The following is a 12,025-nucleotide window of genomic DNA, read 5'->3' on the forward strand; positions in this document are numbered from 1 at the left end:
CCCGCGTCCCGCCCCGCGGGGAACACACGCGGCCGTCAGCTGAGACCCTCTCTGTGGGTGGCGGGGAACACACGCGAGCTGAGCGTTTTCGGCAGTCGGCGGGGTTAGGGACGTGCACAGACGGAGGCTCGGGTGGGAGGGTGTGGTCACGGGAAGGGCTGGGGTTCGAGTCCCCGGACCACGCTGGCCGAGCCGGGTCTCCAGGGGTCTCAGCGCTATTTTCCATGGACGCTCGGAGGATCAGCATCAACTACAGAGAATTAAGACTTGGGAACCACGACTGTGTGACTTAAAAGATCAGATTTGCCTCACAAATGCAAACTAAATGAACGATGCTTTATTCCTCTTCTTCAAGATGCCGTGAGGTTACCAGATTTCATAAGGAGAAAGATAATGTAGTTACACTGTTACACGTAGTACGCTTGCATCAACTACGTATATACACATGTATGTACGTAGAAACGTGTGTGTATGTGTACACACACACACATCCACAGAGACATGAGGGCTAATAAGGCATGAGCTGGGGCCACGGGGAGGAGAGGGCTGGGACCCTGCTAAGCACAGCAGAATCTCTAGTCGCTGCGTCTGACCGTCAGAAGTGGCCGCGTGATGCTGTGCGGAATGAGGACCAGAGAAGGACCGGGATGGGTCTCAGGAGTCAGGTCCTGGGTTCGGGCGACCCGCCCCACAGTCCCATGGGACCCTGGACAAGTGACCGAAGGACCCGAACGTCACAATCTTCGCACCTAGACAGCGGGGCTCGTCCCGGGTCAGAGGACGGCCCCACGCTCAGGGCAGGCACAGGGTGTGCCGGGAACCCTGCACGCGGGGCGGTTTCTGTCTCCTTCGTTACTGGGAGGAAGAGAGCAAAGGGTCCTCAGAGGAGAGTTTCTGGCACAGAATGATCAAAACGGCACTGAATGAAGGGACCCCTGGAAGTGCCCCGCCGTCGGCGGGGCCACAGTGGAGCGGCCGGTCAGAGCGCTCACGGGCCCCGTGCAGGGCGCCTCCCGGGCGCGAGCAGGTTCGTGCACGCGGACTCCCCTCGCATGCGGCCACGGCACCGGACGCCCGCTGATGCCCGCTGATGACTTGCGCTTCCATTACCAGATAATAAACATGCTTACAAATAAGAAAAAAACCCTCCTTAATCGTCTCCATTTCAGAGAGTAAGCGTGAGGGATTTCCAGCCTGTGACAGCCGCCCCCCCCCCCCCCCCCCGGTCACAGAGCTGGCTCCCAGCTCACATTTGGTCTCCTGCAAGATCAAACAAGCCGCCGGGCCCTGTGTGGCCGCGGCGAGCTGAGAGTGCCCCTGTCCCCCTGGCTCCGAGGCAAAGGGCAGGGGCCATGATCCTCTCAACAGCCACCCTGTTCTGCTCGTCGGCATGGAGACCCTTCTTAAATTCTCCTTTCTCATAACGGGAGCGAGCCCACCCCCCAGGGCTGCATGGCAGAGCGCGGCCTGCGCGCGGGCCCCCACCGAGCCCGCGGCCGGGGCGAGTCGCAGCGTCTGCCACTGGCCGTGAGCCAGGGTGTCATTCTCCAGGCCGCGTCAACGCACTTGGACCCCTCGTTCGTGCATCTCCCTGACTGCCTGAGTATTTACGGTGGAACGTTCCCGATCTGGCCGCAGAGCCCCGCTAGGCGCGAGTGTATGCAGCGACGTGCTGACGAGGGCCGCCCGGTCAAGAGCGGTCGCTGGGCGCGTCACGGCGCTTGGAGGGATCCCAGGCTGGCCCGCCACGGGAAGTCGCCAGGACACCTCACGCGAAACCCGAGATCCCCACGCAGCTGTTGCATGCGCTGGGCTGCGGGGGGATAAACCTCCTCGGCAGGAAATGCAGACAGCGTGCCTGCAAACCCCTGGCTCCCTGGAGTCTGCCGCTGGCTCAGGACACTGTCCCTGCCGGGCCAGGAGGCCGGGTCGCTCTGCGGGCGAGGGCCCAGGCATGGCCGCTGACAGGCGCGCCACGATGACAGAAATTCACTCTGAGTTGCAATTAGTGGCACTGTCATTTTCGGGGGCTCCTGCCAATTAATTAAGCCTGTCACACAGGAAAACCGCAGCGCTCACATGATAATTTATATTGGAAGAGACGAGCCTCACGGAGCAGCACAGCGGCGTCCTCCACAAACGGAACTCTCCCTCGGAGCCCGAAATAAATACGGGCAAATGATAAAACACAACAACGCAGAGCGTGTGTGGGGGGTGGGCCTGCCCAGGGAAGGAGAAAGTTACGCCGTCCTTGTGTGCGCGGGTCGCAGGCACAGAAGACAGGCAGGCTGATTAAAACCCCCGGCGAGCCCCCAGCTCCCCGAACCCTCTGCGCCTGTCCGGGATGACAGAATCGGAGGAGTTTATTCGTACCATTAAGCCCCAGAGAACTTAATTGAAAGAGGAGCACAGCCCGGACCTTGACACGCGGGAGGTCACGGTAATTGCTGCTGGACACATTTAACATTAAGATAATCAGGCCATTAATTACCCTTTGGATCATTAAATCAGCCAGTTGCAAAATGAAATTTCTGCCTCTATTACTCACTTGAGAGACCACAGGGGTGGCCTTTAATTTATCAGTGAGCTTGAGCTACAAAGGCTGGGGCCGGGGAAGGGCAGGCGGGGAGGGGGGCCGCGCGCGGTGGCGGTGCGGGGGCAGGGCGTCCGTCGGCCGCGCTCGGTGATCGTGGCAAATTAACTAGGTAAGATAACCTCCGCTTCCAAAGGCAGAAGCTGGGGGTATGTAAATAGATGAGCGCAGACAGGGAGATCAGAGTTTGCACGCCACTTAGCAGGATAATAAAGGAAATCATCCTTGATTATCAGTGCTAATTTGGACACTGCCGGTAGCTTGTTATGCGTGTTCTGAGTAGCATTTAATTAATTCAATTGCTTGTTAATGAGGGAAGTGACATGTGGTGAGCAGATGCCACCCCACTGCAGATGGGTCCTGGTCATCGCTGCAAAGTCCTTTTCTTATTTTCTTCCCCCTACTTCTCCCCCTGCCCATTTTCTTTTCTTTTCTTTCTTTCTCTTTTTTTTTTTTTAAAGAAAGAAAATAGGAAAAGGTTTCAAGCATAGAGGAACACTCGAAAGAGACAAAACAGTGACCTCGGCGGGCCAAGAACTGTTGAAAAATAATAAGATGAGACAATCCCGGGGCTGCGGGCACTGGTGTCCCCGAGGCCCCGTTCGGAACGGGACTTCTCCATGCGAGAAATTTGAGCCCGAGATTACTATATTGTGATCTTATGATCAAACCTAACGAGACAAAGACGTGGCCAAGTGGTACTGCTTTTAATATCTCACAGTCAGCGGTGGGGATCCAATTATTTTCAGTTTGGATACATTTTCCCTTTATCAATATCTCCATGTGCATAAATAAGATGAAAGCGGCATTCCGGAATCAAGACGGAGCGGGCCCCGGGTCACGGGGCGGGCCCGCTCCGGCGACACGTGCGCGGCCACTCTCTCTCCCACCCGACTCCCGACGTCCGGCTCCACGCCTTCCTCCCGAAGTGCTGTCCTTTTATAAGTTAAGACACGAGGGGAGTTGAGGTGCGCAGGTGAACTGGCGAATGATGAAAAAAGAGAGAGCGAGCGCGCGCGCGAGAAGGGATGCTCATCGAGGGAAAGGAGCGAACGCAGAGCGGACGCGCCACGGCCGCTCTCACGGGCTCTTCGTGGACGTGAGAACAGCGTTCTCCCGCTCTGGGCTCCTACGCCACCACGGAACTGGCTACCCGCACGGACAGGCGACAGCGGCCGGTCCCCGCAGACCTGCACGGGCCAGGCGCCCCGACGCCGAGCCACGGAGCTGGGAGACGGAGGGAGGGGAGCTGCCGAGCGGCACGTGGCACCCGGGGGGGGGGGCTGTTCTCGGTCCTGGCAGGAAGTGACCCCCACGCGGCTGGTCCTGAAGGCCTCCGAGCGAACGGGGGTAAGGCCCGCCACGGGCACGCAGACGCCGGCCCCTGGGGCACCACCGCGTGGCCGACGGCGGGGCGCGCACAGCGCTTTGCAGACGTGGCTCTGCCGTGTGCCGCGCTTGTCAAAGTCCCCACCTCGCTGGGATGCACAGGGATCCCCAGGTGGCGAGGGCACCTGACGAGTGGCCTCCGCGCTGCGCGTCTGCTCATTCACGCGCCCACTCACTGAGCGGGCACCCGACTCTCCTACTCTCTCCACCTGAGCTTATCGTTCTTTCATTTGAAAAGGCCACTGAGGAGCTTGGTGACGTCTCTCTAAGGCCACAACCTGTGTCCTTACGGCGGACACCGAGCCCCGCCTGGTGGCTCCAGGCCCACGTACGTACAATGACAAACTACACGGTGTCACGTACAGACTCACAGGCTCAGTGTCCCGGAGTCCTGGCCCGAGAGACCACAAAGTGCCCCCCTAAACCCCGAAAACCTAGTTAGCTCCGTCCCGTCACGACCCTACGTCAGCATCCCCGTTTAAAATCAATATTTTAAGTGCGAGCTTAAATGGTATCAATAACAATTAGAGAGGGGCATTCTGAGTCCAGCCCAGACGTGGTTAATTGTTACGGCATCGATCTCCTGCCCACGTCCCCCTCTCCAAATTAAACCGCCATTACGGCGGGGGACGAAGGCCGCCCTCTGCCCTCCTGCAACAATAAATTTAATATCGAATGCACTGGAAAAAATAGCAGTTGTTGCAGAATCCATCCGAAAAGATTTTCTTCTTCTTCTTGGGAGTAACTGAAAGATGCTCTTCCTGGCTGACGAATGGCGGGTTAGGGGTGGGAAGTCGATACGGGGCGCTGGCGTCAGCGTCCACGAATCCCAACGGCGCCCCCAGTCTGACGGCGGCTCTCGGGGCGGCTGAGGCTCCTGCGACCGGTTACGAGGCGGCCGAAGCCACCCGCATAAGGGTGTGGGGACGGCCACCAGCTGCTCGGGGGCGCCTGTCTGCCTGCCGCGCCCACAGGTCTGGGTGACTCCAGTGTGGGGTGGTTTTGGGGGGCTGACCAGTTGTTCCTCTGGAGAAGAACCTGCTTTCTTCCACGTTCCCATGTTCCTGAATCAATCAATCTGTGTGTGTGTGTGTGTGTGTGTGTGTTTGGGGGTTGGAACCTCACATTTCTAATTATATTCCACTGTCAGAACGAATCTTCTGAAAAAGATGGAGTGGACTGAAGCTTCTCAGGAAAACAGCTGGGCCCTTTTTCAAAGAATTAGATAGAGATAAAAATTTATTGAAATCTCTCTTCTTAGTATCACCTCAGGGCCACATTAAAAGGACCCTCCAGCTGTTTCTGCTAGCAATCACAGGTTCAGGGGAGAGACGCCGAGGGGTGGGTGGGTGGGTGGGGTCTTTCCTTCCTGTCTCAGGGAGACGGGATCCTGACCAGGTATCGAGTCTCACATCCCAGACCGAAGTTGAGATTCTGGCCCGAATCGTGAGGTTTTCATTTCTATCTGAAGCCACCGCAGGAGGTAGCGAAGGCGGTGGGTGTGTGAGCTACTGCGTGGCTATGCTGCGACGTAATGAGCACTATGTTGTTATTGGTTTTCATTTCTTCAGCGTATCTAAGGCTGGCGTGTGTCCCACGAGGACCACAGCCCTCCACGGCCTCCTCGCCTCGTCTCCATCCCTTCCGGCGACACCGCCGCTGCCTTCAGTGTTCTTGGGAACAGACGGACCGTACCTGAACCCGGAGCCAGCCCCGACGGCTCACTCTCCGTCCACCCCTGTTGCTGCTGCTCCACCACCCCTGGCTCGAAGGCTCTGCCTGGCCTTGGCTCTGCCCCCCATCCGCGTTTCCTCCTCACCCGGGGGTCCGGGCCCATGGGTGATCGCCTCGAGATCTCCAGACTCACCCCTGAGGCGTCACACGCCTGTCTTTGCCGAGGCCACTCCCCCCTTCCCAGGGCACATCCCTTATGCCATTAGGCCTGCAAGTCACCCCACATTTTACAGCTCAGCTGTCGCGTCTCCCGTGAAACAGCCCTGGAGCATGGGGGCTGCACGCGTACCCCCGTCCTGTGGGTTACACCCAGTCCCGGCACCCCGAGCTGGCCCAGGGACGGCCGCCACGCACTGCAGAGCCACGGCCGACGCTTACCGCCTGTCCTACCAGACGGCGCTCAAGGACCGGCGGGGGCCGGGGGGGTGGGGCAACGGCGGCCGCTCCACTCGTGAGAAAGGAAGACCCCGAAACGTGTCTGAAACACACAGGCACGAGGCGCACAGCCCCAGAAGGGACGGAATGGCGCACACGCACATGCCTGGCCGCACACGCCTGTGACTGGGATGACACTAACATAGTCACCAGGAAAAGACATAACCCACATCCTTCGGAAAGAAAACCAGTAAAATGCACCTAAGCCAGCAAAAAGGAATTAACCCACATCTTTGTTTCCAGTCATTCTAAAGGCACTGAATTCTGACAGATGGAAAAGCAAATCTTCTAATTCATGATGTTAACAACGGTACATACATTCCTTTACACAAAAACAGTAAAATGCGTGAAGTTACGTTTCCAACTTTTTTAAATCACTGTTTTCTGCACTCAGATGCAATCCAATTTCCACGTGTCTTTCGTTTTCAGACCCAAACATCCTTCAAGGAAACTACGTCTATGAAAAACGGGACAGTAAAACGAGAATCGACCTTCTAAGAACGCTGCGCGTGGACGACCGGCTGCTTTCCGTGTCAGTGATACATCAAGACAAATGATTTCCTAAAGTGCATCGGTTCTTCGGCTTGGAAGAAAGTTGTCCGCATTCCACGGCTTGCACACAGAGCCCTGCTCAGCGAGCCTCGGCCATCGCACAGAAGCTCACGCGGTGACCCCGCCCCGGAGAGCAGCAGGGTGGGCGGCAGAGCAGCTCCATCCTCCGCAGTGAGCCGAAGGGGGCACCGCGGGTCCGTTTCTCAGCGGGGACGGAGCAGGCCACCCGCTGCCCGCGCGTGACCGGCACGCGGCGGGAGGAACCCGCCTCTCGCCCCTCCCGTGGGGCCCAACCGGAGCCCGCGGCCCGGACTTCCCTGCAATCTGACTTCCAGCAGGGCAAACCCGAGACGTTTAAACAGCGCTAATGTCGGGGGGGGGCCTCGCCCTCCGTTTCTCCGCACGTCTGGGGAGCGGACGCCGAAAGCGAACCCCACACCCTGCCTCGGATGTGGGATGTGCAACCCCAGAAGCCGCTTCCTCAAAACCCACCGAGATGAATGGTCCTTTCCGCCACTACGAAACAGGCGTGCTCCAAAGACATGCCATTTTATCACCTCTTAGGTGCATTAAATATGCATGCGTACTCAAAAATGGTTTATAATAGCTGTAAATGAAAAATGAGAAACTAAACGGCCTCAAAATAAATGCGTTTTTTACACTGGGTAACAATTAACGTTAATGAGGAGTCACCATACATGACACCCGACTTGGCTGATTAAATGTGTTGGAAATATATTTTAGAAAATTAGATATATTTTGTTAGCATAAACTGTGCGTGCGCCCGACCCAGCGGAGTAGACGCTCATCAGAGATGTAGGAATAACAAAATTAAAGAGTCAGAAGTTCATAAACGGTGCTGACGGCACCGCTTACTCCTATCAGAAAGGGATTAACTAACGAGATATATTTATAACGTTAGAAGCTCAAGGCATTTCTGAGAGGGGGAGCAGAGTCCCCAAGGTGTAAACATAAACATAAAAACTTAAGGAGTCTGAGTTGTGCACGTCTGTCGAAGACCAGTTCTAAGTACAGACCTTCCTGCGCTGCTCTGACCAGTGTTCCCGCAGGTCGGCAGGGCAGGTGCGCCGGTGGCTGTCGCCAAGGTCACTGCCGGCTGTCTAACTGTTGGCAGGACTCCCCGGGGACACTGCCCTTCCCGTAGTCCTACCTTGTGGAGTCCACTGAGGGCTTCGTCCGCCCCTGGCTGCTCTCTTCCCAGACGCTGTTGGCCAGCTCGTTCCCAATGGAGGACATCACCTTGATCAGCTCGATCGGCCAGTCGTCCAGGTCCAGAGACCGGACTCGGGAGAGGTGGGTGCCGAGGTTCCGGTGGATCCCTGAGCACTCGATGCACATGAGGGCCCCCAAGTTCAAACTGGCCCAGTTAGGATCTGTGGGGAGAGAAGCGGGTGCCACGCGTGAGCAGACCGCCGCCGCTCACCCCGCCGCCCGCAGGGTCTCCGCGACGGGGCGGCCCGACGGGCGGCGCTCACAGCTGGAGGCCCTCCCTGGACGCTCGTGGGCTGCGATCGCGTCCCCGCCAGTACACGGTGCTGTTTTCCGTGTCCCGAACGACCGGACGCGTCGACGGCTCCTTTTAAATACCTGGCTTTGGCCAACGCCTTGGGATCTTGGAATTTCCCACACACTTTCCGACACTTCCACAGCAGCCTTCTCCCCGAGGGGACGGACACACCAAACCTGCCCCGCACCTCGGGGCGGTGTGCGGGCACCTTTTCGGATCCTGTGTTCTCCTCTAGGCACACTCGACCCAGCGCACGGCTCCCCGTCACCCAGAGGCCCCCACAGGTCCCCTCCACCTGCTCTCCCCCTGTGTTCTCCTCTAGGCACACTCGACCCAGCCCACGGCTCCCCGTCACCCAGAGGCTCCCCCAGGTCCCTTCTGCCTGCTCTCCCCGAGACGCGGGTCGCCGCCGCTGTGCGTTTCCGTTTGGACACACTGCAGGCACCTCCCGCCAATACCCCGCCCCGTGAACCCCGGCTCCGCGAGGGCCCCCCCTCCCATCGCAGCGGGGGGCAGGGCCCCGGGAGCCCGCCCCGATTCTCCCACCGCCGAGGCCGCGGTCGCCCAGCGCGGCCCCGTCCCGCACCCACAGAGCCTGTCTGCAGCCTCGCCCTCCGCACGTCGGCCAGGGGCGGACGCGGCCGATGCGATCGTGTCACACGCCCCCCTCAAAGCCTGCCGCTGGCCGCCACTGCCATTCAGAGCTGGTGTGGCGGGGGCGGACGGGGCCGGGGGGAGAAGGGGGAAGGGACAGGCTCACTGTGCTGGGGACAGCGCTGGCCACCATGACAAAATCAGTCAGAGCCGGCACCGACCTGCCCTGCGGCCGGCAGGCAGTCTGCTGGAAACGCCTGGCCCACGTCCATGACCCCACCTTCACTTCCAAGACAGAGGGGGCACAGTCTGAAGGTCCGTGCAGCACACAGGTGCAGGCACGTCCCCGAGTCCCGTGAGAATTCCCGGGAGCCCTGGCAAGCACAGACGCAGAGGGCACGCGGCCCGGGGGACTTCTGGCCGAGTCGATGCTGAGCTCCTTGTCTCTCTCCACTCCCGCCGGCCGTCACCTCTCCCCGGCGCCCCCACAGCCGGGCCACCACAGAGTGCCGTGGCTAGCACCTCACACGGCGCATGGCCACGAGGCCGTCTCGTCAGGTGCCAAAGCCCACCCCCCGCCCCGGCATCCCCGTGGGCTCGCTGTGGATACGGCACCCCAACACCCCCTCGTAGGACTCAGAGCACTGCCCCCGCGCCTCTCCTGCAAGCCTCAGCGGCTCCGAGACTCAGCCCAGTGCCAGGACCGAAGGTGACAGCCGCGCGCAGATCACCGATGACTGTGAGCAGACGTGGTGCTGAGGGCGGGAGGCGGCCGCACCGTGATCTGTGACCGCCACGGAGGAGGCCGAGGGCTGCCAGGGGCGGCCTCCCGGGAGCACCCCGGGGCCGGGGCCTCGCCTCTGTCCCGGCAGGTGAGAGTAACTCCCCGGCAGCGTCGGAGCGCGAGCATCCCCATGGCCGTTACCTAGCCACGGTGGGACGCTTCTGTGTGTCCCGGCCCCGGCGTGGGAGCCCCGTCCCCGTAAAGCTCCGGAGGAGCATCCCCTGCCTCTGCCTCTGGCTCTGGGCTCCTTGGGGCCCAGCAAGGCGATCCCCAGTGCGAGGGCCTGGGCTTGGCTGCGCCCTCCCCGGGCGGAGGATGTGGGGCCCGGGTTCCCGGTGTCCATGCGTCTGCCACACCTGCGGCAATCAGCCGGCCCTCCTGCTGACCCTTGCTCACACTCATCTGACCTGCCAGACCCGGGGGCCCCAGGGACGCCTCCTGGCCATGACGCTAGAGGGGGCTGTCGAGGTCCCCGCGTGTTCCCGCGAGAACCGGCAGGCGGGGCCCGGGGGCCAGGAGGACGCGTGAGGGAGACGCAGCGGGACGGCGTCCGCAGACGCACGAGTCCACTGTGGGAGACCGGGCGGCCCCGCTCACCAAGGAGACTCGGCGTTACGCCCTGCGACGCGGCCGTGTCCCCTGAATCCCCGAGGGAGTCGCCGGGCTTGTCACGACTCCGTTTCGCAGCGCGTCACAAAGCTTCTGCATCTCCACGAATACGTTTCCCCCTCGACCTTCGGGTCTGCGTGCTCCTTCACGAGGAGCAGGCGTCGCCCCGTGAAGGGTTCCCTGGTTTCTGCGCGTCTGGGGGGCTGTGACGTACTGCTCTATAGACAGTGCTGTGACGGACACTTCTGCGTCTGGGCCTTGGCCCCTGCCGACCCCCGGCACCGTCCCGGGGGTCCCAGCCAGCAGGAGGGACGTCCACCTGATCGAGACCGTCTATGTACGCTGCCCACCTGCCCCGTGGAGGTCCTCGCAGAGCAGGACTCACGTGTGGGCGGGACACTCCCCAGCACTGTCCCCCACGCGGGATCGTCTGACTCAAAATAAAAAAGCCTCTGTCACGTGTCGGCTACTCGAGTCCTTAATCTCGGTCCCCATGCCGGCGGAGCGCTTGGCGTGACCCCTGCCACCCTCGCCGTCCTGTAACCTGAAACCTGTCACCCGAGCTTCGGGCTCTGTTTCCTGCCCTATGATAAACGGGGCCCGCGGCAGCAGCGACTCCTACAGGGCTGCAGGGACAGAGGTGGAGGGACTAGGGGCCCCTGCGACCCCGGCTCGGCCCGATGGCTCCGCCCTGACCCAATGGCCCCGCCCCCCGCGCGGAGGCCTCGCCGCCCACTTACTCTGGGTCTCGCAGTCCACGCAGTGGGAGTTCCCTCGGACGTTCCGTATGGACTGCAGGGCCATCGCCTCACTCTGGCTCGTCAGCCGGGACTGGACACACGGGGAGACACACAGGGGCGAGACGTAAGAACTCGGAGAGAAACATGGGCGTCTGCCGAATGCATCAGGGGAAACACAAACGGATCACGAGCTAAGGCGGGACGAGGGTGGCTCCGAACAACTGCTCCTCTCCTGAGGTCTCTGGGGAAAGGACCGGCCGATGGCCAATGAGATACGCACAGTGGGGAGACGGCCCGTGCTCGGGGTCACCAGATGAGACTGACTGCGAGACGGGAGAGGAAGCTACGTCTGGGCCGCTTCTGCACGAGCGCGGACGAAGGATGTGGCTGGGCAGCGTGTTTCCATTGCGTGCGTGCGGGTCAGAGAACTGGGAGGACCTTCCCTGCCCGTCTGGGAAGCGCTGGGCTTGATCGGCACCGTTGAGACACACGTCGGGAGCCCAGGTCCACACTGCGCTCCACGATTTGTGTGAGGACTACCTCGGTTGTGACAGCAATGGCCACTAACTGCGTGGGGCAGGGAGGAGTGTTTATTCTTAAATGTCAGCTCTAGGCAAGTTCAGGAAACGCGGAAGGGGGAGGGCAACGTGAAAATCTATAAACCGGGACGCGACCTTCATGGCTAAGTGTGACTGGGACGCGACCGTCATGGCTAAGTGTGGCTAACGTCCCGACGTCTCTTCTTGCAGGCTTTTCCTACACACGGCTCTATACACGTGAGTTACTTTCAGAAAAAGCCAGCATGGTGTCTGTTGTTTTGAAATCCGCCCTTTCTGCCTAACGACACCTTGTCACCTCTCAACGCCATCACGTATTTTCCTAACGTCATCGCTTGAAGTGGCCGCATAATCTTCCCCTTACGACTTGAGACATTTATTCTGATGGTCGTTTCCAATTTTCCTGTTGCAAACGGTGCTTCTTGCGGAATCTTCGCTTGTACGTGTGATCGCTGGGGAAGGATGTATTCCGGGACGCCGAGGTGTCAGGCAGAAGCTGTGTACCAGGGT

General features: G+C 60.1%; 1 protein-coding gene across 11 annotated transcripts in view; it reads right to left on the reverse strand.

Annotated features, from left to right (window-relative positions):
• Window positions 1–12,025, reverse strand: part of AGAP1 (ArfGAP with GTPase domain, ankyrin repeat and PH domain 1) — a 415,084-nt gene that overhangs the window by 39,158 nt on the left and 363,901 nt on the right. For all 11 annotated transcript variants that reach the window (XM_036236703.1, XM_016158954.2, XM_036236700.1 and 8 more), the window contains 2 exons: window positions 10,959–11,049; window positions 7,875–8,097 (listed from right to left, as the gene is read on the reverse strand). In XM_036236703.1, the coding sequence (XP_036092596.1) occupies window positions 7,875–8,097; window positions 10,959–11,049 (314 nt within the window). The remainder of the gene's footprint in view (window positions 1–7,874; window positions 8,098–10,958; window positions 11,050–12,025) is intronic.

Source organism: Rousettus aegyptiacus, unplaced genomic scaffold (genome assembly GCF_014176215.1).
Source record: "Rousettus aegyptiacus isolate mRouAeg1 unplaced genomic scaffold, mRouAeg1.p scaffold_m13_p_2, whole genome shotgun sequence".
Taxonomy (NCBI): Eukaryota; Metazoa; Chordata; class Mammalia; order Chiroptera; family Pteropodidae; genus Rousettus; species Rousettus aegyptiacus.